At 42.4% G+C, this 25,697-nt stretch overlaps 1 protein-coding gene and 1 long non-coding RNA gene across 6 annotated transcripts in view; one reads left to right on the top strand and one right to left on the bottom strand.

Moving 5' to 3' along the window:
• The window catches only part of LOC138261774 (uncharacterized), a 510,577-nt gene that overhangs the window by 462,121 nt on the left and 22,759 nt on the right, over positions 1 to 25,697 (top strand). The gene's annotated exons all lie outside the window — the stretch shown is intronic.
• The window catches only part of XRCC2 (X-ray repair cross complementing 2), an 89,941-nt gene that overhangs the window by 36,696 nt on the left and 27,548 nt on the right, over positions 1 to 25,697 (bottom strand). The window contains exon 2 of the mRNA XM_069211125.1: positions 22,077 to 22,158. Within this exon, the coding sequence (XP_069067226.1) occupies positions 22,077 to 22,158 (82 nt within the window). The remainder of the gene's footprint in view (positions 1 to 22,076; positions 22,159 to 25,697) is intronic.

Raw genomic sequence — 25,697 nt, forward strand, 5'->3', positions numbered from 1 at the left:
ATTGCAGAAATTAATAAATTTCACAGAACTAGCTTGGCCTAAGAAATCTGAATTATTTGCTGATTTGAAGCATTTTTGAAAAGTAAAAAACGAGTTGTAAGTGGAGTTGTGAAAAGGAGCAATACGATCATTCCACCAGTTACCTTGAGACTAAAAATAAGTCAATGTGGGTCATGGAAGAATTGTTGAGACTAATCAAATGGTTAAAAAATTGTATTGGTGGCCAGGTTTACATGTGTTTGTGGAAAGAATGGTCTGAGAATGGATTGCATGTCCCAATTCTGACAAATCCTTAAGGACACTTAGAACCACTTGTTCATACAAAACCTTGAGACACCCTCGATATAGATATCATGGGGCCCATTGGAGAGAAACAGAAATATGTGATTACTTTAATATATGTTTTCCCAAGATGGTCAATAGTCGAAATTGTGGAAAAAGTAGAAACAGATGCTGTGTTAACATTTTTAGATGAAATATTTGTGAATGAAGGGCTGCCAGGGAGGATAATAAGTGACAATAGTGTTCAGTGTCTGGTAAAGCACATAATTATTGTACCAGTGTTGGTATCAAACATAGAACCACGTTACCTTATAATCCCAGTTGGAACAGAATGACAAAACACTTCAACAGAGCAATCAAAAATGCAGTGCAATTAGCCGTCAAAAACAGATGATGGGAAATTCAGATATGTAAAACGGTTTGGATGTCCAGAAATGGAGTTCATGATGAACTTGGTGTTTCCCCTTTTGAAGTCAAGAGAAGAAGGGAGGCCAGGACTAATTTCCCTTTTTGGTTTTAATTAAGATTATCTACATGCATAGTAATAGTGTATAGTTTATTGAGAGTATTAATAAATAAGAAGAATTATTTCATTATTTATGAAGGAGGAAAATGTGTTATGTCATCCCTTATGTCGTGCATTCTTTCCTTTGTTTAAAAATGTAATGCAGTGCTCTCTGCTTTTAGGCAACTGAGGGATTATAGATCATAAGCACAGGGACAGTTGCCCAAGGAGTCGGCAGAGCTAGCTGGAAGGTGAAGGTGATGTGACCACATTGCGGTTACTTTGGGGCCCCAGTATACAAATAAACTTACAAAACCTTGTACATGTTGGATATATTATTCTACATCCACACACACACACGTCTAAAACAACTAATGAAATGTAACATACAAAAAGTGGGAGCAAAGTACCTTAGCTATAGAACACTGAATATTATCCTGCTGTGGAGCAACTGAAAAAAACAAAGCACAGCGTCCAGAGTTCTTAGGATGAGAGACCATGACAAACAAAACAACTCTCAAAGGGTGAGCAGAACTTAGAAAAAGTATAGCTAACTGAACAGTATGAGACACACCTATATTTAATTGCTCCCGGGCTAGTATCCACCAGAAGCACCTCTCAAGTTTCCAGTGCTTGCACAGGAATGACTGTTTAACAGGGGTGATACAGATCTACTGCACTGCATTCTCTGAGTCACTTAATTCAAATGGCAAAGGGATTGTTTACTGATTAAGAGTTGCAGTTCACCACAATTTAGTCTTTTTATCTGTATAGAAGAATATATTGTATTGGTCTCTGTCTGAAATTGCGTGGAATGTGCCAGTAGTTTAACAAGCCTTCTGTGATGTCATCTTTAGAATGCCAGAGCTGGTACTGAGGGGTATAAGATTGTGAGGAAGATTGAGAAAGGGAGATATACAGTTAGGAGATGCGGAAAGAAGGCATAGAGGCCAGGAGCTGCAGACTGCTACAAGTGGACTTTAGGATGCCTTTGTACATCTAACTCTTGGGTAGTTCATAACTGAGAGAGTTACCAGGGGCTCTGTCAGGCTTATTCCACGACAGATCCCAAATTCCCAAAACCACAAACGGTGTGTCTGTGAACCATCCTTTCTTCTTCAGTATAAGCGCTGCAGGTTGACAGGTGAACTGGTACCCTAGGTCAGCTGCTGGGATTCCATATTTTGCTCCACTGAAGTAATTAATTGCACTCTGTTTTGCTGATTACTTAAACAGTCAGACAGGCCTAAGAAAAAGTAACTGTCGATTTAATCAATTTTAAAGTAAAGCTTCTCTTGGAAGGGTTAAAAACCTGTAAAACGGAGCAGGGCTGACCTGATTAAATCCAACCAAACTACACTTAGAGACTTGTTGCTACCTGGGCAGTTTACACATCCCTTATAGTACCCCTGACCCGTTTTACAGGGTTTTAGCCCAGCCAAGAGAATCTTGACATTATAATTGATTTTTGGTATCTCTTAGACAGCTTTGATCTCCTTTCACTTGTACATACACATTCACTCCACACTCCAAGGTCACACACACACACACCCCCCCCCCCCCCCCCCCTTCATTGTATGGCAGCAAAACCAAAAGATATCCGCTATAGCGACCCTTCAAGGGACCCGTGGGGCACTGCAGTGCCAGCTCCACAAGGAGCATGCCGGATGATGATGCATGACATCTTTAGGGATGTGTGAGGTCACTAAGAATTTATCATTGTGATTCCCCATCTCACATTTTCGTCCATCACTCTGCTTTTGCTTCTTTCTGATAGGAACAGTGCTTGCCTTGTTGAACTTATTAGTCTTCGGAGCCTGGGTACTGGACCTTGAATGGCTCCTGATCCCCCCCCCTTCTTTCTGTTATTTTGATATAAGTATCCAATCTTCAACTTTAACCGTTTTGGATTTTGTCCTATTCACGATAATAACTTTGCAACTAATCTGTTTAGCTTGTAAATTATTCCTGGCCTCTTCCAGGCCATACCAAATTCATTCTTTAACACATTGGATTCACTCATCCCTGGATTACTCATCCCTGGAGTCATCATAGAATAGGCCTGTCTTCCCCTCATCAAGTAATAAGGAGAAAACCCTGTCACAGAATGTGGAGTGTTATGATAACACCTGATCTTAGTCTTCAAAAATCCCTCTACTTCTATATTGTTAGATAATTCGGATTGGATACCCTCTTTCAGAAATCTATTAATCCTCTCAACCTAACCATTAATTCTTGGACAATATAGTGGTGCTCTTTCAGTAGTAATGCCACATAATTAAAAAATATCGTGACATTTTGGCAGGAACAAATTGTACGCCATTGTGTGACATCAAAACGTTTGGGAAAACCTCAATTTGGAAAACATAAATTCAACACTTCTTCTGTGGTGGGATTACCAACAAAGGTGTGGTATATCCATTTCAAGAAATTGTCAATGAGTACATTTAAAAATCTTTTCCTTTGTCCTAGAATATAGTATGGACCAGAAAAATCTATGTACACCTTTTCCTACGATGTACCTGGAATCTCAGACAGATTGGAAGGTTCACTGGTTATCTTCCAATTTTTACCACATACTAAACAAGAATCAATAATACTTTCAACTTCAGAATTCATCCCTGGCCACCAGTAATGCTGTCTGAGAGTTTTCGTCACGGCAGTAACTCCAGGATGACTCTGGTCAGCTCAATTAATAAGTCTCTGTCTAAGACCAAATGGAGGAACAAACAAATCCTGTCTCAATAGCATAACATCCTCAACACTAAGCTCACCTGAGCAAAACTTTGTAATCCAGATTTCCAATTCCTACATGGTGGCCACCCATTTACAATATGTTTAATGAGTGGGAATTGACTATCTTCTTCACTCCATTTAAGCCATTCTGACTCTGAGACAGTGCAATCACAATTATCAATAGCATCCACTACAGACACACTCATGTTGATTAAACTTCTTTTCCTCCTTCACCTCATTCTAGGGCAATCTAGACATACAATCTGCTGTCAAATGTTTCCCCCTAGCAATGTGCTTTATTACAAAATGAAACTCCTGCAGTTTGGAAACTAATCTCATCAATTTTGATGAAGCTTTATTAGATTTCCTCCCATCCATCATAAACAATAAGGATTTATGATCTCTCAATAGAATACATTCTTCACCCCACAAAGCGTTTTAAAAATTTTACACAGCCCACAAGCAAGCGAGGGCTTACCTTTCTATGGTGCTACACTGCGATTCTGCTCCTCTCAAAACCATAAATGTAAAGGATACTGTGCTTGCCTTGCCATCTACAATTTGAAGAAAAACTGCACCCAATCTCAGTGAACTAGCATCCACTGTAACGTAACATTTAGCAGAAGGATCAATCGGTTTCAGTGCAGGGGCCTGAACTATCAAAGACTTAAGCCCCTATTACGAGTCTGGCAGTCTGTGGACCGCCGCAGTGAAGGTGGCGGTCGCACAGCTGTGGCTCCGGCAACGAAGACCGCCATATTACGAGTATGGGGAAGGCACCTGCAGAACACAGCCACGTTTCTGTCCGAACCGCCACTGTAGATGGTCGCCACGGCCGGTGGTAGGCATCTCCAGGCCGGCGGTGAGGCTGTTTTCCACATCCGTATTATGAGTCTGCACACCGTGTCAAGCACCAGGGGAGAGGAATATTCATTCCTGTCACCCCCACACGCAACTCCACACACCCATACAGACACCCCCACGTGCACGCATGCACCCCCCCCCCCCCCACACTCCTATTACAGTCGACCCACCTACCTGACAGAGCCACACTGCAGGCCACGTCGAGGGGGTTGTCTGGGCGGGGAGACATTAGCGGTGACCCCGCCACGTACCTGACCGTTACCGCTGGCGAAGATGGTCAGGTACCCCAGTCCCCCCATTGGCGCAATGTGATCCTATTGGACATTGCACGGCGGTCCCTACTGCCGCAGCTTCACCGTCGTGCAGAGACCACTGTGCTCAAAAGTGCCTTGTAATATGGCAGTCGGAATGGTATCGGCGGGGCAGTGCTGGTGGTCAGACAGTCACACTTTTGCGATCAGTTGGCCTGGCGGTGTTTGATGACGGCCAGTTTTACGGCGGATTTTGCTTTCTGCCGTGTAATCCGTCGGTCACTGTCCCACCACCACTGGCGGTGGGTTTTCGCCTGGCGGTCCAGGCCAAAAACCACCAAAGTCGTAATGAGGGCCTTAATCTTTTCAAATGCTTCATCTTGTTGTTCCGTCCACACAAACTGGTCACTCTTATTCAGTAACTTACTTAGGGGTTAAGTAAAAATCACATAGCCTTGAACAAACCTAGCGTAATACTCCCCGAAAACTAAGGGAGATTTTGATATACAATTTGATTGCTTTAGCAATTGTCTCTACTAAATCTGTCTTAGGTTGGATACCTTCTGTTATAATTTTATGCCATAGATAATCAATTTATCGTACCAAAAATTAGCATTTGCTAATGCACAAAGTCATAACTTTATCCTCCCGCTTGAACTCCCTTCATGCCTTTTGAAAGGCAATGGCCACAGATGCCAGCCAAATGGTAGATATCTATAGGGACCATACGGCAACATACGGAGTGACCAATGTAGTGAGGTCTGTTGATTCTTCCGTCAGCGCAAGCTCATGATATGCCGATTTGAGATCCAGAATCGAAAAATAATGGGCTAAGTTTACAGTGGCTAATCACTCTTGTATGCTGGGCAACGGATGGCAGTCCACTACAATAATCTTATTCAAGGATCTCAAATCAGCACAGAGATGTAAATCGGCACATTTTTTAAAGCTGTAAGCACTGCTGTAATCCATTATGAACTGTCAGTTGGTTCAATAATACCTTCACTACATAACCTGTCCAGATGTTTCATTAGTTAACCCCTTAGCTGCTGGCCTCCCCCCCCCCATCCCTCTCAGTGCTGGGCCCTTTTTTGGCTATTTGGGGTAGTTCGCACTTAGGCCTTCATAACCTTTTGTCCACATAATCTATCCATGCCAAATTTGCATCTTTTATTTCCAACATCCTAGAGATTCTAAAGGTACCCAGAGTTTGTGGGTTCCCCTGGAGGAGGCCAAGAAGTTAGTTAAAATACAGCTAAAATTCAATTTTTTTCAGAAAAATGGAAAAAAGCATGTGTTTTTTTCCCTCTGAAAATGGCATCAACAAAGGGTTTACGGTTCTAAAATCACCATCTTGCCAGCTTTCAGGAAAAGGCAGACATGAATCCAAACCACACTTTTCAACACAATTTTGGCATTTTACTGGGACATACCCCATTTTTACTATCTTTTTGTGCTTTCAGCCTCCTTCCAGTTTGTGAAAGAAATGGGTGTGAAACCAATGCTGGATCCAGGACAGCTAAACATTTCTGAAAATTAGACAAAATTCTCAATTCAGCAAAGGGTCATTTGTGTAGATCTTTCAAGGTTTTCCTACAGAAAGTAGCAGCTAAAACAAATATATATTGAAAATGAGGTGAAAAAAAGAGCCATTTCCGGCCATGTTTTCTTCTATAACTTTTTCCAGCTATGGCAGATTTTTTAAAGCAATATACCGTTACGTCTGCTGGACTCTTCTGGTTGCGGGGATATATAGGGCTTCTAGGTTCATTGAGAACCCTAGGTACCCAGAGCCAATAAATGAGCTGCACCTTGCAATGGGTTTTCATTGTATACCGGGTACACAGCAATTAATTTGGTGAAATATAAAAAGTGAAAAATAGGTATCAAGAAAACATTTGAATTTCTAAAATGGGCACAAGAAGGTGCTGAGAAGCAGTGGTTATTTGCACATATATGAATTCTGGGGTCCCAATACTAGCATGTGAAATTCAGGGCATTTCTCAAATACACATCTTTTTTTTACACACTGTCTTACATTTGGAAGGAAAAAATTTAGAGAAGGACAATGGGCAATAACACTTGTTTTGCTATGCTGTGTTACCCCAAGTCTCCCGATAAAAATGGTGCCTCGCTTGTGTGGGTAGGCCTACTGCCCGCAACAGGAAATGCAACATGGATGCATCACATTTTTACATTGAAATATGACGTGTTTTTTGGAAAGTGTCTAGCTGTGGTCTTTGGCCTCTAGCTCAGCTGGCACCTAGGAAAACCTACCAAACCTGTGCATTTTTTAAAACTAGACACCTAGGGGAATTCAGGATGGAGTGACATGTGGGGCTCTCACCTGGTTCTGTTACCCAGAATCCTTTGCAAACATCAAAATTTGGGAAATAAAACACTTTTCTCTCACATTTCGGTGCTGCAAAGTTCTGGAATCTGAGAGGAGCCACAAACTTCCTTCCACCCAGCATTCCCCCAAGTCTCCCGATAAAAATGGTACCTCACTTGTGTGGGTAAGCCTAGTTCCCGCGACAGGAAATGACCCAAAACACAATGTGGCCAAATCAAATTTTTCCAATGAAAACGGACGTGTTTTTTTGCAAAGTGCCTAGCTGGGGATTTTGGTCTCTAGCTCAGCCGGCACCTAGGGAAACCTAGCAAACCTATATATTTTTGGAAACTAGACACCAAGGGGAATTCAGAATGGGGTAACTTGTGGCGCTCTCTCCAGGTTTTGTTACCGAGAATCCTTTGCAAACCTCAATATTTGGCAAAAAACAACAACTTTTTCCTCACATTTCGGTGACAAAAAGTTATGGAACCTAAGAGGAGCCACAAATTTTCTTCCACCCAGCGTCCCCCCAAGTCTCCCGATTAAAATGGTACCTCACTTGTGTGGGTAGGCCTAGTGCCTGTGTCAGGAATAGATCAGACAACAGTCAATGTTGGTCCTTACATGCGGGCAACTGTAGACCCTGGGGTATTCCATTCTTGACGCCGGCACTAGGTACAGGCACTCACGTGGGGTAGAGTTTTTATCAGGACAGGTGGGGAAACACTGGGTGGTAGGAATTATGTGGATCCCAGCATATTCCTGTAGTTTGTGTGACAGAAATGCAAAAAAAAATAAGAGTTTTTATTCAACATTTCAGCTTTGCAGGGTATTCTGGGTAAGAAAACTTTGGGGACTCCACACAAGCCACACCTCTGTGGAGTTCCCCGTATGTCTTGTTTCCAGAAATTTCTGGTTTTGGTAGGTTTCCCTATATAGCCGCCGAGCCCAGGACCAAAAATGCAGGTGCCTGCCTTACAAAACCAGGTTGTTTTGTGATAGATAATTTTGATGTCTCCACGATACGATTTGGGCGGTGGAATTTGGGGCTGAACTAAATCGGGGAGCTCCCAAAAGAGCACTCTCTCTGTGCTTGCCGCATGCACCTGCTCTCTGGGTTGGGCTAACCCGCTACTGTCCCGCTGCACAGACTGTGCTTGCGAAGGGACAGCAGGATTGTCATCATCACCTCCCTCATAACCTCTGGAAGAGGATTTATCGAATGGGACTCCTTCGACTGAAAATTCACTTCCAGACTCTGCGCCATTGTCCTATCCCTCAGATGCTGTCTCAGGATCTGCGGTCTCAGACTCTGATCCTACGCCAGAGCTGTCCTCTATAACGCGAGTTAGGCCTTGCGCAGCAGCCATCCAACGAGATGCCATCTCTGCGACTGGCTGAACTGTAGCTCTAAAAACACTGGCCTATGTAGACAGTCACAAAATTGCTGGTGGGTATGTGTGTGATACCTGCAATAGCAGAGGTCACCTTACCTTCACTTCTTCCCTCAATCAGCATGTTCTCTCAAGGCACTCAAAAAAACAAAAAAGACACACTATTAGTTCACCTTGTCACATACCAATCACCACAGTCTTTAGCGCCTCTAGCGCCCAGTCCAACAATCATTATTGGTTCTCCCATTACCTCCTCACTCCCATCACCTCACTACCACCCAGCAAAATGGCATTACATATCTCTATAGCCCCACTCACACATGCATTTCATTTGCATTATAGCACAGGTAATGGCTGGCTTTACTGATTCACTCAGCTATTCACCTATAATACATTTTTGATCTTTGCAGTAGGCAAATAAACCTTCTGTGCTACTTTATGGCATCAAACCTGCCACTTGACAAAACTCAGATCCTTTTCTAGCAGAAACATAATTACAAGAGTTAATAGACTTTTTTATTGCTGCCTAAAATCTACAGTTGAAACGCCTTAGTTCAAGTACGTGCATTGCTTTGAAGACACAAGCTGCAACTGCAAGAGAACTGGTGGTGAATTTATATATATATATATATATAAAGAGATCACTTTTATATGTGGGTGTGGTTTTCCTGGAGGCCGATCGCAGCCCTCAGGGAAACCACACACGCATTGACAGAAGTGATCGATATATATACCTAATTAGATAGACATATCTACCTATATATATATATCTACCTATATATATATCTACCTATATATATATATCTACCTATATATATATATCTACCTATATATATATATCTACCTATATATATATATATATATATATATATATATATATATATATATATTTTTTTACGGCTGCATTATTTCCTTGGGGGCCATAGTGACCCCCAGGGAAACCATACAGCTGTTAAAAAAAATTACTGCTCCCACAGGGGGTCACCCTGCTCACGGGTGACCCCCGTCAATTGCATTGTTTTTATTTTCTATTTTTTTTACACCCCTGGGGGGGGGGGGGGCGCGATCGGGCGTTCGCACCCCCCCAGGGGTAAACCTAATTTGTCCAAAAAAAAAGAATAATTGCCCCTCTTTTGGGGGGGGGGGGTGTTTTCCGAGGGGGCCGACCGCCCCAAGTGAAATCCCTGGTGTCGAATGTGTAGAGGGGGCAAATGTTGAGGCCTTCCTAGAAGACTGGATCCGTAAAACGTTGCCTGATGCCCCCTTGTCGGCTGTATTTGTGGTGGAGCATGCACACAGGGCCTTAGCAGCGCCGCCGGAAGCCCCTCCACAAACGATTATAGCCAAGGTCCTTAACTACAGAGACCAAGACATAATTTTGCAGGAGGTGCGCAAACATGGAGATCCTACATTTCAAAATCAAACCATCTGCTTTTTTCCTGTTTACACCAGGGCGGTGCAGCTTCAGAGACAATCATGTACTGGTGTTAAATGTAAGCTAAAAAAACTGGGCTATACTTTTATGCTGCTGGATCCAGCCAAGTTGAAAGTTCTCCATGCGGGCCGTGTGCATTTCTTTCAGTCTCCTGAAGCGGCATGGGACTGGTTGGAGCGGAATGATGAGACAGGAACGCCGGACTTCCTGCATGGGAAGAGTGGCAGGAGATCCCGAGGGACAGCGGAGGTGCATACTGCAGCCCGCAGAAGCACCGGACGCCACTGTGCCGGCCGAGGAAGCAAAGTAGTTGTTCGCTCGGATGGTACCCTGAGTCTTGAACGTCGGAGACAGGAGCGCGAGGAGGCTAAACTGAATAGAATCGCACTTAGTAAAATCATCTTGCTCCCTCTTTCGATATTCCGGCAGCTTGATAAATAACTATTATCCATAGACTGGGCGGGCAAAAGATGTAGAGTCCGCATGGAGGTTTTGAGATTGGACCTGGTTGGTGGAGGCCTGGGACTGCCAGACCTATATTTATACTACTTAGCCGGGTTACTACAGTATGCAATCTGGTGGTGTGAGGATGCTCCCAATTGGGAAAAAGATTTGTTAGCTGGCTCTGTCTGTGTGGAGCGCCTCCCACATGTGCTAATGGGTGGCTCTGGGGTTTTGCAGGGTGCCCCCTATCTGGTGGAGCAGGCATCAAGAGCTTGGCCTTTTGCCAAGGCTGCTGAGGTGATGGATTTTGCGAAATGGCTTGCAATAATACAGGTGACATACTTTACAATGGGACGTTCATTACGAGGGATGAGGAAGAATCCCTGTTTGGAATAGGCCCAAGGCAGTTCCTACAATATGCGAATATCTCGCAGACGGTCAGGGGTATTTGGACGTCCTTTCCAGAAAAGCCAGTTGAATCTCATCTCCTGGTGACACTACTTGATCCTGGAGGTGACTGCAGTCTCCTGTCCCGAACTTACAAAGCTCTTATGGGTGACAGACTAACTGGCACTCAGGGGATTAGGGACCGTTGGGAAGCTAGCCTCGGAATGGCACTCACGGATGGGGAATGGCGTAGGGCCTGTTCTCTGGTGCGAGCTGCGACTAGCAATGCTAGATTTAAGTTGACACACTTCTATTACTTGCATAGAGCATACCTGACACCTCAACGCTAACATAGACTATTTCTCTCAAGGCCTGATAGCTGTGGCCGTTGTGGAGTACTGTCGGCTTCATTTGATCACATGGCGTGGGTCTGTGACTCTGTCCAACCCTATTGGCATTAAGTGGTGAAGACGCTGAAGGAGGTGACAGCTGTGAGAGTGCAGGAGACGATGAAACACTGCCTGCTGGACCTGATCCCAGTCCCTAAAAAGGGTCGTGAAATGACGTATAGATTCGCACAGCTGGGGCTTATATTGGCGAAAAGGCGCCTTGCAATCAGATTGGCCAGCCCGTACCCCCTGCTGCATGTTACCTGGCTGAGTGATTTAGCTGAATCGGCTACCGTGGAGGAATGCCGCTTACGAAAAGTTTGATTGGATGAGCATGCTGACCGTGATTTGGAGATCTGGCGTACCATGATTAATGAGTTAGCTGGTGTGCAGGAGAGCGAGGAAGAGGGTCCTTTAACGGATGCGTCCGCTAGTTGAGCCCTGGTCATGATTGGGCCCTTGGAGCACTGGGTTTGGGGGTTATTGAGGCATGGTTGTGAGTTTTGGTGATCATGGGAGGGTGTGCTTCCAGTCTTTGCTTCGGAAAGGGATTCGTCATGAGTGAGTCACCCCCCCACCCCCCTCAGTTCCTGTTTTGTTTCTGGGATACTGCTGCGATATCTCCCCGGGCATCCCCTCAGCGGCATATGCTTGATGCACTGGATGCATGACGGTCATTCGTAGCGCTATCTTCTGGTCTGTTGATGCTTACTATAATTACAGTGTTCTGTTGTTGGTTAATGTATTGAAATGTACTGCACTCATTCTGTAGGGGTAGGCACCGCTCTATCGGAATGCTTGTGGAAGTTGTAGTGGTTGGGTCGACCTAGCCTAATACCATTAATGTCTTATCTCTTCATGCACGCTAAGTTAGAGCAAAATGTGTAGACTCGGACCTGGAGTCTCTAAACTGTTACTGACATTGACTATGCGGTTGAACTGATATTCCCCCCCCCCCAAAGTAATATGCTATAATGTAGTACATAATTGTATGTGTTCTTTTATGCATAAACAAACAATTTTTAAAAACAATTACATTATCTTGAGCCTCATCTACCCCTTCAATAATATTGATTGAAGTATTGCTGCCAGGTTTGGCTGAACTCCAAAAACTCTGAAAGTGGACAACTTCGTTACACTTGTTACATTTTCTAATAATGGCAGGCTACCCCAGCATTACCAAGAAGCAATTTAGGCCCACATTTAAAGCGACTCAAATTTTGTTTATAACCACCTTTCTGTGGTTACTTTTTGTTCTGGATTGTACACACAGGTGGACTTAAATGTGATCTATTAGTAGCTAATGCTTTGGTTGACAACACAGATTTTGGCATACCCTTCACAATATCCAAAACCTTTTTAGATTTACAATTGAACACAAATTGGTCCCTTGGATAAGTGTCTACGTTACACCAAATTCATAGTTGGCTGCCAAAACTCTAAGAGCAGCAACATATTGCTCTACTGACTCTTCTCCATATTGTTTTCTTTTAAATAAACTAGGACATTCACTACTAACATTGGGTTTCTCAGTGAATTGTTTTTGCACTCTGCAAACTGTTTAATTAAAGACATCCCACAGAGCATCTCTAGCTTCAGACAGAGGTACCGGTTGTAAACTTTCAAAAATCTCCAGTGCAGCACTATTTAAAAAAACTCAACGAAGTATTTTTTTTTAGCAGAAAATGCCTTTCCGTCAATAGCAACCAAATAGTTTTCCATGTTAAAATCACAATAGCCATAACCAGTCAATTGTGCACCAAAACCAAAAATGCAAATGAAAGAGGAGAAAAAAAACTATTTAGTTACCAATATGCCCAAAGTAGTCATTTTGGTGCTCTCCAATCATCGTAGTAAGAAACCTGCAAGCAACTAAAACACAAGTATGTGCATCAATGTATCACTGACACAATATGGAGATGTTATAAATGTGCAGCAGAGGTAAAATAAAATTTGAATGTTATTAATACACTGTGTTGGTGATGTAGTTGCACAGCAGCATATAACTGGGTATGTGGGTCACTGACACTCTATTTTGTTGAGTTGGTGCAGTGCAGATCCCAGAGAAAGTTAGTGTATCACAGATACGCTGGATACAAGTTGCAGTGCAAGAGCATAGACTGACTAAAGATGTCTGCCAACTTGATGCCATTTGCGTAGGTTTTCTAAAGTAATTATGCCTTAAATGGTTGCTGCTGCCACAATAGTTGACGTCAGGGCGCTATGCTAGATACGGCGATCCTCACATCTATTTGCAGCCACGTACAATAGTTGACGTCAGTGCACTAAGCGATTGTTACGATCCTTTGGCAGGCATGCACACAAGCCTCCTAGCATGTTCCACTTCCTGTGACAACCACGCGCACCAAACATGTTGTTAAATAAAAAAATCTTCAAACAATTTTTTTTTAATATACAGTACCTTGAATATCGGCTTATGTGAAGTAGCAGAGTCGAGATGACAGTCACGAAGGTACACATATGCGGGCACCCCAAAAAAAAAAAAAAATCCAGGCCAAGACTGTTTTTATTGTTGGATGCCGCTAGTATGCCATGCCTTTCTTCCTCTGTGGGCATAGTACTCCTGTTATCTTCTGCTCGTTGGCAATTGTAGAGATGAAGGATGGTTTGCACACAAAGTATTTGCAGCAGTAAATATTTATTAAACTACTGTATAACTGCCCAGGAGTGCAGAGCACAAAGCTCAGAACCTCGCTCTTAGTCACCTGGCTCTAACTGTCGCCCGATCACTCCGCAACCACATTCCATCACCAACATTCCTTGGAACCATTCCCCAACATTCCTTGGAACAATTAGTACATACCATAACTATAACCCTGCAACAGAAAGGTGAAAAGGGATGCTGGAAAAGAATGATAACTGTCTCAATGGCAGGGTCTGAAGAGACTTTCAGTAACAAAGGTGTAAACAAAGACTGATTTAAATAGTTTGAGTAGGAAGTGGCATGAAATGAGGAATTAATGTAAAAAAAACGGTATTAAAAGGTACATGGTCAGACTGATTCTTGATTTCTTTTAGTGAGCGTACATCAGGTAGGACAACCTTCTATAATGAAACACAACTAACAGAGAGTTGCCAAAGTTCACTTTCATATTGACTTAAGGGAAGTCAGACAACTAGGAATAACTGACACCAAAATTCGAGAACCAACAGAAGTCCTGTTCAATTTTTTAGGTTAGTATTAAAATAGCTCATTACATTTTTTTGAAGACACAACACTTCAAGTGGATCATACGAGAGTGTTATCAAAAGGTTTTCATAATTTGGACCAATGCTTAGATTGTAAAAGAATGATTGCCGGTGCCCAAAGCTCCACCCTGAAACCTGCAGCTCGCGTTAATAAATGTCTGCGCACCAAATACCATGGTACTGTAGTCCTAAATCCATCTCATACCTCTTTAATCTACTACTAAACACTCCCTGCCCCTTTATCTCACTCTTGCAGGTGCCTGCATTCTCCCTTTGTGACAGTCATTCAGTTTTTCTCCTTTCCTGTTGTGTTTTTCTCTCTTGTTCTCAGGAAACGTCAGAGCAAGAAAAATAAGTGCGGATCCCCAAAATATGAGGGCTAGTGTCCACAACTGTCCTTTACTTGCTTGAATTAAGCACTGCTTTTATTTAACAAGTGCTTCAATTACCTTTTTGCTGTCTATCAACTCAGATTAATGATTTTTTGGGGCAGATAGAATATATAATTCACATTCTAACCTTGTATTTTCTTTAAGTGCTGTCATTCGACAGTAACACCTCCTAGTTTTGATTAGTTTTTGTTTGAGGGTCTGTAAAGAGTAACTCGAGAGACAAATTGCTCGCAAATTTTATCATGCAACAAATTATTCTGCTCCATTAGCAAACTGAAGTGGTTAGAAAAACTGTGATTGGCAAGCTCCTGTATTTGTAAGACTGTCATATTCTGCATCATCAGCTTCCCATATTGCTGTCTGTGCTTGACAGTGTTGCCATTTTCTAAGAAGATGGAATAGTAATAGGTATCAAATCATTCGACCAAAATAAGTTGATTTATGAGAAACAAAAATCAATAAAACTGCATGAAAATGAGCAACAAAAGTCAGCAATAAAACATACTTATGTACAAATGTGTATAATAAAAGAATTGAATAAACCATATTCCTAGTCAATAAATGTAAGAAACAATTACAACAAAACCTGCCTGTATATAAGGTGCTGAACACAAATAGCAAATTAGGTCTGAGAGATTGGATATCTATTATCTTACTTTTCCCATAAGGTATGTGCAGGAATACTTTCACCAATCAGGCATTAACATGTCTAGAACAGTTTTGTTTGCTTCATATAACCAAAAATAATAGCAAGTAGTATTTTATCAGTGGTGAGGAAATCCTCTAGCCCCACACCCAGGACATATTGTTTGTGGAAAAATGGTCTTCATGTTTCTGTTGTCCACTGGAGAGGTAGGCTTAATGTACATTATGGTTATGGCGAAGAGGATTGTCTGTTGCCACGCCAAAATCTGAACATATGCGCATGAGATGTTTAGAACTGTACATACAGTTCATTATTGCAAAGCTTTTATCATCGAACTTTGTTCAGCAATTAATAATGCAATAAAGCACAGATAAAAAATAAAATAAGACGATAAAAATATAAGCAAATTATCTTTAAAAAAACATGATCAGTAGATAGCAGCATAACTAGCAGCATATAGATTTTATCCACAGTTAAGATAATTTCCTAAAAAACAAACTATACTCCTCTAGGGGGCCAAGTTCCAATTAAAAAAAGGACAAAATATTTATAAAAGTTCCCCTTAAACAGAATATTAAAAACATGGACTCTGATGCAATGCCCCAGACCAATTCAGATGTCAATTAGCCAGCGCAGCACCACACAGCATTCAGGGTGCAAAGATTCTCTGCCTACCCCTCCACATGCATAAGAAGAAGCTAGAAACAGCAGACACAATTGGAGATGCTTTGTTGGAGATGCTTTGTTGGATCAAAGAAACCTGGAAGCCGTCCTAGAGTCTCTGATCCCCACATTATGTCACAACGGTAATATCCATTTCCTCCTGTGTACATAATAACGTGGGCAGAAAAATACAACATGAGCAATACATTCTCTGACCTTAGGAAGAAGGGGCAGGTCATACCAGAATCAGTAGAGGGGCACTGCCTTTCAGCAGTTGAAGTGCGAAGCAGCAAGGTCCCAAAAAGAAACTTGATATACAGGGTTTTTGCAAGGGAGAGATTAACTGCATCCATGTTCTCTTGCGGTCAGCAGGCATCTTTAATCTCTAGGAAGGATAAGGTCAAGTTAAGTTCTATTAAGTAGGATTAGATAAACCCCAACCAAGGGATCCTGGTAGCTCTAGGGAGCTATAAAATCTCCAGTCCCATCCAATAGGGCACTAAATCCACGGAGGCCCAGACCTTTCTCAGGTACAACAGGGGTCCAAGGTCCACTCTACGGAAGCGAGATCTATGGCCAAGTTCTAACCAGAGGGGAATTAGTGGGGTACTAGAACGGAGACCAGTTAAAAGTTGTAGAAATTGATTCTACACCAACTCCAGATCATTTACATTCACAAGTCCCCATGACTCTCCTTCATATAGTGAATCCCCTAGTGCTTGAAAATGAAAACTTTGTAGTGGCGGAGATACCAGCTGAGAACTTGAACCCTGAAAAACCCTCAAAATACCACCTGTGTGATGCTCTAACTTGAGCTTGCACTTTTGAATCTGCGTGGACACACCAAAATGCTCCATGAGCGTATACCCTAGATATTCAAAGGTACATTCTCTCTCCAATGGGACACCATTTAAAGACGGGAGCGGGCGGGTTTTGCGGAGAGAGCTCAACACCATTTACTTCGTCTTATTTAGGTTGATCTCGAGCCCTCTCTGCCCGCAAAAAAAACACTAAACTGATCCAACAAGTTTTGTATACTTATTGGAGACTAGTAAGGTGCTGTTCGCAAACAGGAGCCCCGGGACCTTCCTATTTGCTGAACACAGGGCACTGTGCTTACATAACTCTAGGTGTGCTAACAGATCATTGATATCCATTAGGAACAAGGTTAGGGTAAGGACACACCCTTGCCTCACTTCCAGAGTAACTGGGATGAGCGCTGTCAATTCCCCAAAGGAGACAGATCTAGCCTACGCATAATTCTTCTTATACAGCCTGCTGATGGCATCTGCCAGATATTTTGGAGCTCCCAAGTCAGTTAGGGCCTTGCACAGGGCCTGACTCGGAACAAGATCAAAAGCCGACGAAAGGTCAATGATTACTACATAAAGACGCCCAACTCCTATTACAGTGCATTTACAAGAAATTAACTGCAATCGAAATACTTGGTTGGTGGCACTTGTACCCGCCCTGAACCCTTCTTCTAAGGGAGTCAGCAGACCCACATCCTCAATCCACTCTTGCAGCCTGTCCCGCAGTATCAAGCTAAAAAGCTATCAATATGGCTGATTGGCCAACAGTTAGAAGGAAGGGACCTTAGGCCCTTTTAGTAGATCTGAACAATCTCAGCCCCTGCCCATATAGGAGGAACTGGCAAGTCTTCCAGGATGCAGTTAAAGTACAGGGCCCCAAATGTACTTATTAGTTTTAAACAAATCACCTGGTACCCTATCCAGCCCTGGAGTAATCCAATCGATCACTTTAATAACCTCCCTAGGAGGGACAGGCCGAATATCACAGCCATCCTGGTTGGACATGGCCACACAGTGGAGAACACGCTCCTCATGTCTGCCTCCTGTCATTGCACAATCAATCAAAGCAGGGCTCAGCCACATCATCGGTCCCACCAGCAAAAAGCCTAGAAAAGTAATAGACCAAAGCTGCTGCAGTAATATTGGAAGTCAGTTGGGCAGCAGGTCCCATAGCCCACCACCAAATTTTGCCAGAATAAACCATGTTCTTTCCTTATTACTGCCATCAGCAGGGCTTCCCATTTGGCCAGTTTGATAGGATGGTTTAGTAGAAGACCCTTGCTCCCTTAATTAAGGCTCTGTCACCGCTTTTAAATGCATCTACCAAAGAACTCCAGGCTAACCTGCAGGCCTTGGTATACCATTGGGCCGCGTTGGCCCTTTTAGGCAGGGACCTAGATTCCACCAAAAAAGCTCCCTTAAGGAGTGAAACAAAGTATTATGAACTGCATTAAAGTCCCTCCATAAGGCAGCTACAAGAGAGTCCCCTCCTAACATTAGATCTGCTTCAAAGGCAGTTGCAAGAGCCTCATAAATCTGCTTCTGAATATCAAGATTGGAAACAATAGCACTCCACCTCAGCCTACGGCGAATACTTGTGGGTGTGAGACACCTATCAAATGGTTCATTAACATTATGGGATGAAATATTAGGTCCCAATGGACTCAAGGTGAGATCAAGGGCATCATGGTTGCTATTGTGCCGCAGGATCACCTTCATATCAACTACTTGGGGCAACAGCCTTGTGTCCACCAGTATATAGTCAATGTGACTAGAGCCCCAGTGTCGGCTAAAGTATTCCTTCCCTCCTTATCTAAAGGCATCCTCCCATTACATGCTAACAGCCCACTGCTGACGGCAAACGCATTCAGTTGCAGGGCAGCAACGGACCACTTCCTAATGGGTGGAAGAAAGAGGACAGGAACTGGCAACGCTTCGTCTTCTTCTCCACTAAGGATACAAGCAGCAATACCAAGAGGTTCAAAACAATAATTGAAATCAACCACCATTATTTTATGTGGGCCAGGGAGGAGAGAAGGCAAGGGGGCATTGACTAGATCAATGGTAGCTAAATTAACTTTGTGGCCTTCTTGTCTACAATATATATTATATAAACACGACAAAGCCCCAGAAGAAAACTGTAGGACAACACATAATACACCTGGAGAGCCAAGACCAATCACTTTCGATGAGCAAGCCAAGGTGGTTTTAATCCAAGTTGCGGGACCCACTGATGACCGACGTTTCCCACTTGAGTGCTGGTTAAAATTGGGAGATAACAGCCCAAGTCTCTTGAAACATACAAATACCAAATTGGTCCACAAAATGATACCAATCAGGGCAGGCAGGTATATTCATAATGCCCGCAGGATTCCAAGAGACAAGCTTGTAGCCAAAAAATTATTAAAATTATGAACGAAGGTTGCAGACAATTTGCTAAATTATCCTTCGATGTTTAAGGAAATGTTGCATCCTGTTTCTGTATGGCATCACTGAATAAATGTGTATGATGGAGCAGCAGTATAAAACTATTATGACCAACATGTGAAAAAACATTAAGGGCCACATTCTTAAAGAAAAAATGCATGGTCACATCTCTCATCTTTTCTGGGTTCCATTTTGCATAAGCAAACATATATGCATATATTTATATAGATAGGCTCATTCACTTGTTCATTTTTCTTTTTTCTCCAAGGGGGATGTTTTTTTCACAACAGAGAAATTCCTTTCCCTACACCACCAATTTTTGTTGAAAGGAGAGGAAGACATTCCCACACTGGAAAAATTTAATAAATCCCTTGTCAGAAGTATATTTTAAACTTTTCCAGGGAATGAAGGTGTTGGAGAGAAGTTGGTTAATCCCCTTAAAACTTCAGGGTTGTGGTTGTGCACAAACGTACAGGGCACTTCAGTTTTAGAATAACCACTTTATGCCGTGTTTCAGCCACAGATAAGAGATTAAATCATTTTAAGACTGCAAAAACAACTTTTGCACATGAAACATGTGGCAATAACTATAAGAATAAGGCATATAAAAGTTTAACTCCAAATCCAACTACATCTAGTAGATATAAACTGCTTATAAAATGTGAATTTCCAGTCACTGATATAGTGATTGCAATATGTTCACAGTTATTGCAAATAATGGAATTTAGGCCCAGTGATTTATTATGCGATACGCCCAAACATTACACAATGTAGTCAAATGGATTAGGCAAGACTGTGGGTGGTCAATTTGAACTCAGTTGGCAAAAAACACACACACACAAAACAGTAAGGGTTGTGAAATTGAGTGAACTCTTAAATGTAAATTTGCCTTAGCAATTCAAACGATGTATTTTCAGAAACCTAAAGTAAGAGAGAAATTGTTCTAATATACCAATGATATATTCAGCACTCTACTATAGCCTTAGAACCCGCCGTAGCAGTTTCTACCGGCTATTAAAGGCCCCCTGTAAATTAGAACATGGGAATGTTTGCGCTCCATTGGAGACACTGGAGTGCTCCGGGCTTTTACAGGCCGGTAAAACCCCGGAGCGCCAACATTCCAATCTTCTTTGTTCACAGCAACAGCTGTGAACAAAGCCTCATGGAGCCTGAGGGGATTTTAATCCCCTCCGGTTTCGTGAAGCCTTTGTTTTATTTATGAGAACATTCTGCCCTCTAATGGCAGAATGTTCTAATCGCCTTAGAACCCGCCGTAGTGGGCTCTACCGGCTATTAAAGGCCCTCTCCCTTTAATGCTGGAGCAGACCTTTAATAGCCGGTAGAGCCCGCTACGGCGGGTTCTAAGGCTATATTAGAACATTGGAATGTTGAGTGCTCCATTGAACACAATGGAGTAGATCCAGGCTTCTAATGGCTGGTAGAAGCCTGGAGCGCCAACATCCCAATGTTTTCCTTTCACAGCTGTTGCTATGAACAAAGACCTCACGGAGCCGGAGAGGATTTCAACCCACTCTGGCTCCATGAGGCCTCTGTTTTTCTAATTAGAACATTCTGCTCTCTAGGGGCGGAATGTTCTAATAGCCTTAAAGCCCTCCCAAGCGGGCTATGAGCATGCCTTTGGCTTGGGGGTGTAACGCTGAAGCAGGCCTTTAATGGACAGTATAGCCCACCATGGTGGGCTTTAAGGCTATATTAAGAGACCGCTAAATAAAAATGCTGGTATAGACAGACCCTAGGAGGACCAAGAGACCGATCTAAATAGATCCCATACATCAAAAGAGCCTGTCTAGACATGGACCATGTGAATATGCAAAGATATAACATAGATATATACTGATGCTCGGAGTCTGATATAATCAGAAATGGGTCATAACCAGAACCTTTGCTATAAAACAAACCTAGACTTAATATGAGCCCTGGCATAATCAGAGAAGCTGTTATCACAGTTCTGATTCTATGTGAGCAATGCAGAACATAGGTACATCACTGAGGCCTTTAGTGATAAGTGGTGGTATACTCAAACAATACAATGAACAGCCATCAATAAATGCAAATAATCTAGTAGGGAAATGTTTATTTATTTCCATTTTTATTCCATTTTTGAAAGTGTGTTGATGCACCTTAGCTTTTGATCTTCTGCTTGAAGCATCACAAGCTGAAAATTGCATCTCAATAAACACAGCCCTTTATCTGTTCTGACAAGTTTCATCGGTAGTGACAGTAGAGAGAATGCTACGCAGCAGGGCGAGATGCTATCTGCGAGGAGCATGGGAATGCAAAATTAGTACACTATATAGGTTGCTGGTAGAATGTGACTGCTGGTCTCTAGGGGGTATGAGAGTGCTGTCTGTACCGCGACTATTACTACTCTGAAGAGTATGAGAATGCTCTTTGGTGGTGAGAAACTGCTACTCTGAGAGGGGTCTGAAAGGACTGGTGGTAGTGTGCGGATGTCAGCCTTCGAGGCATGTGAGTAGCGTCTTGAAGTATGACTGCTAATACATGAGGGGTGTGAGAGTGCGGGTGTGCTATGCCGAAAAGCACCAGGCAATACTGGTGTTAGGGAAATTCTAAAGTGCAACTATAAATAAGGATCACTTTTTTTAAAATCCTCCAACCAATAGAGACTCACAGTGCAAAATGTATAACTAAGTAAATCAACACTAAAGCCCAACGTTTGTGTTCTCTTTTTTGCTATGGCATAGGTTTGGGCAAACAGCTGAAGCTATACACAACCAGAAATAAAAGTTGATTAATTAAGGTCACATTTAAAATTGCACATCACAAGGACAGACCAGAGAACCTAGATGAAATTCAACTGTGTTCAGGATAATTCAATAATTAATTTTCAGTAAAAATTTCTAAAGCTCAAATTTATTTTACCGTGGACAGGGAATCCTTCCTCAGCAAACAGCAAAGGTTCAAGATTTTTCAGAGAACTTCGACCTTCAAGTCGAGCAAGAAGCTTTAAAATACAGAAAAGTAAAAATATGATAATGAACAATTAACTTGATAACAAAATACTGGGAGGTTAATCTGAAGGCTGCTGCACGCATTCATATCTAGGCAAACCCCCTTCTGGTTAAGGCTTCTTTCTATCAATATTTCTCCAAAGCCTAAATCGACTGAGAAACACGTATTTAACAGCCAAGCCAAAGCCCATTAAGAAAGTAATCCTATAAAAACGTGCATTTTCACAGAAAATTATTTTGACAAGTAGTTAAACATTACCTACCTGTAAAGTTTTGGCAAAGGCCCTTCTATAGGAATTCCAAATAGCAGGGTACATGGGCGAGAGGCAAGAATGTAGATGAGAGCTCCGCCTTCGCTCCCAAATGATGAGCAACTGGGAAAAGGGGAAACTTCACTCTACCCTCAAAGCATTCTTTTGCCAAGAGATTAACAATTTCAACTAAACAGTAATAAATTGGAATGTATTAGCTAAATGTTTTTTCGAATACTTTTTATTTAAAATAACAACATGGACCCTTTACCCTTTGGGCTTTAAATAGGTTGAAAGAATAACTAACAGATCTATAAACAAAATTCAAGCGTCTTTTTCCGTCAAAATTGTCAAAGCTATTTATTTAGGAGCTGAATGGGAATCAAAAACGTAAGCACTAAAACTTCTAATATCAAATGTTCCCACCAGGGGGTAGCAGTGCACCAGGATTATTCACTAAAAAGGGCCTCAAACGAGTCACTACAGATTAAAAAAAGGCCAGCGGGGGCAAATCCATAGAGCACATAGTTTCTCTGTGGTAAATTACTTCTTTCCTCTGTATATACAGACATTCTAGTAGAAGCTGGACTTTGTGGAACTGATCCTGTAAACCAAGCACACTGGGGCATGTTTTCGGTGAGACCCGTCAAAGCTAGGTAAAGGTAACTGATCACAAAACAGCCCTGTCCTCTAGCGGCTGGTAAGGGGAATTCTGTTCTGCTTCTGGTTGGGAAGACCAGCCTCAACACTAGGTTGCGGGCACGACTGCTGGTCAGAGACTCCATGAGACTGGGAACCAGTCACGGGGCCAGCTTTTAACCCTGGTGACAAGACAGGACACCAACAGTTAATCTGCATAAGCCTTTTCCTAGTTCTTCTTCGGAGAAAGGTGTGTGTGTGTCTCTTCCCCAGCTTTTAAAACTTGTACAAATGAGTGAAGGCAACATGGCAATATGAGTTAAAGTTGGGGGGGGGAGGTTAGGGGGGGGTGTGGGGTGTGTCAGGCTAAGTTGTAAAGGAAGACCACCCCTGAAAAATAAACATCTGCTAGTAAAAGGTCCCCCCCCCCCATCCCCCTCCCCCGATTTATGGTCTAAGAAACCTCCCACGCCGCCCTGGAAAGAAAGCTGGTGTTGCTCTTATAGAACAACCCGTCCCTAGATAGTAATTCCACACTCAATCCTTCAAAAGCAATCTACCTCTCCTAGCAGAGCCCATGCCATTCATTCATTCTCTCTCTCTCTCTCCCCTCTCTCCCCTCTCCCCCCTCTCTCCCCTCTCTCCCCTCTCCCAGCAAGCTCGAATCCTCCCGCCCCACCAGCATCTCCCTCCTGTGATTGAAATGCTCCTGCAAGCAAGAACGCAGCTGGTTAACAGAGGAACTCATCTTAATTTTATAAATCAAGCTTCTTTTACAAACAAATTTTTCAAGTTAATCTTGTTTCCGATTCAGGGTCTGTACCCCAAACACAGAATACTTAACAATACAATCTGAATAACGGTCACCAGTCTAGAGATTAAAAATTGGATATTTTGGAAGGGGGTAGTTGGTGACCAGAGACAGCTCCTTTGCAATAGTGATGGAGCGTTGCCCTCCTGGCTAAGTCAGGAGATGAAAGATAAAATGATATTTAATTATCATTTTATCTTTCAGCTGCTGGCTAAGCCAGCAGCATGTTTAGGGAGGGGCAGGGCTGGGCCATGGGAGGTGGAAGGAGGGGATGAGGAGAGAGTGCACCTAAATGTGCATATGTGTTTGGCCAGTTGTCTCAGGCTGGCCAAACACACATGCACACTTAGGTTTCTCCTGACTGTCTGTGTTTAACAGCTGGGGTGGAAAAACTGCAGAGACCCTAGGGTTGTGCCTGAGCGGCTCAGACCAATCCCGACGCTGCTTACATGCTAGGTTTAGCATGAAAGTAGCGTCAGGATTGCTGGGGAGCCTGTGCTGGTGTCCCATTGAATGCTGGGACACCACATCAACAGAAGGAGGAGGAGCAACTCAGCAGGAGGCTGTAGTAACGACAAAAGGAACGTTTTTATTTGTTTTATTATTTTAGTTTATCTATATTTTTATGATTTTACCTACTTTTGCCTTTTGATATTTGTGATGTAGAACTAGACCAAGTATTTTATTTTTACTTGGCCTTTATGGCTTTTGTGAGCCGAACAAAATGATTTGATGATGAAAAAAGATAAGAAAACAGAATAAAATGTGAGAAAAGATGTTATACAGGTGACAAAATGTTGTGTTTTTGTTTTATTACTGTTTGTGTGCTGCATAAATACTTTACACATTAATTCTATGTTTAGCCTGACTGCATTTTATGAAAAGCTACACAGGGTTAAGCACAGGTTAAATTAGTGACTTCCTTGGTTGCCTTCACATAGCTAACAAGGGCAACAAAAATAACTAATGATTTAATTTCAAATAAAATGACTAATTCATCAGAACAAATGAGTGATCCTTATTTTAAGAATTTTGAGCATAGGTTTTTTCTTTCCTCTAAGAACAAGCGGTGTTAGACCTGGCATCCTTGGTAGGGTTCCCCTCTTAACTTTTTGCCTTTGGACCTCCTAGTTTTGCCAACTTCATTTTTTCTTGCTATAGGACTCTGTGCACATTACCACTGCTAATGTGCTTGTGCTCTCTGCTAAAAAAAACAAACAAACATCGTAACATTGGCTTAGACCCAACTGGCATATTTATTTTACTTATTTGTGCCTAGTACAAAATGTACCCAGGGCCTGTAAATTAAATGCTACAAGTGGGCCTGCAGCACTGATTGTGCCATCTACTTAAGTAGCCCTTTAAGCATGTCCCGGGCCTGCAATTGCATAGTCTGTTTGTGCAGTTTTTATCTGACATGTCGATATGGCAGGATAAACCTTTTCCAAGGTCCAAACCTTTTTCAATACATACAAGTCATCCCTTAGGTAAGCCCTGGCTAGCACCACAGGCAGAGTGCAGTATATTTAACACACTGGACATGTACTATTACATTTTGTATGTCCTAGTAGTGAACAACTCTTAAATTTGTTTTTCACTACTGCAAGGCCTACCTCTCCCATGGAATAACATTTGAGTTGCCTTATTACATTCTGTAAGTGTAATTTCAAAATGGGAACAGATCACCAGTTCACGTCTGTTGTATGTGGAATTCTAATTTAAAATCCTAATTTACTGTGAAGTTTGATTTTAAATTACAATTCATAAAATGCCATTTGGTGCCTGCAACTTGCCTTTGATAACATGACTGGGTGTAGTTGGCAGCTGGGCT

The sequence above is a fragment of the Pleurodeles waltl genome, chromosome 10 (genome assembly GCF_031143425.1).
Source record: "Pleurodeles waltl isolate 20211129_DDA chromosome 10, aPleWal1.hap1.20221129, whole genome shotgun sequence".
Lineage (NCBI taxonomy): Eukaryota > Metazoa > Chordata > Amphibia > Caudata > Salamandridae > Pleurodeles > Pleurodeles waltl.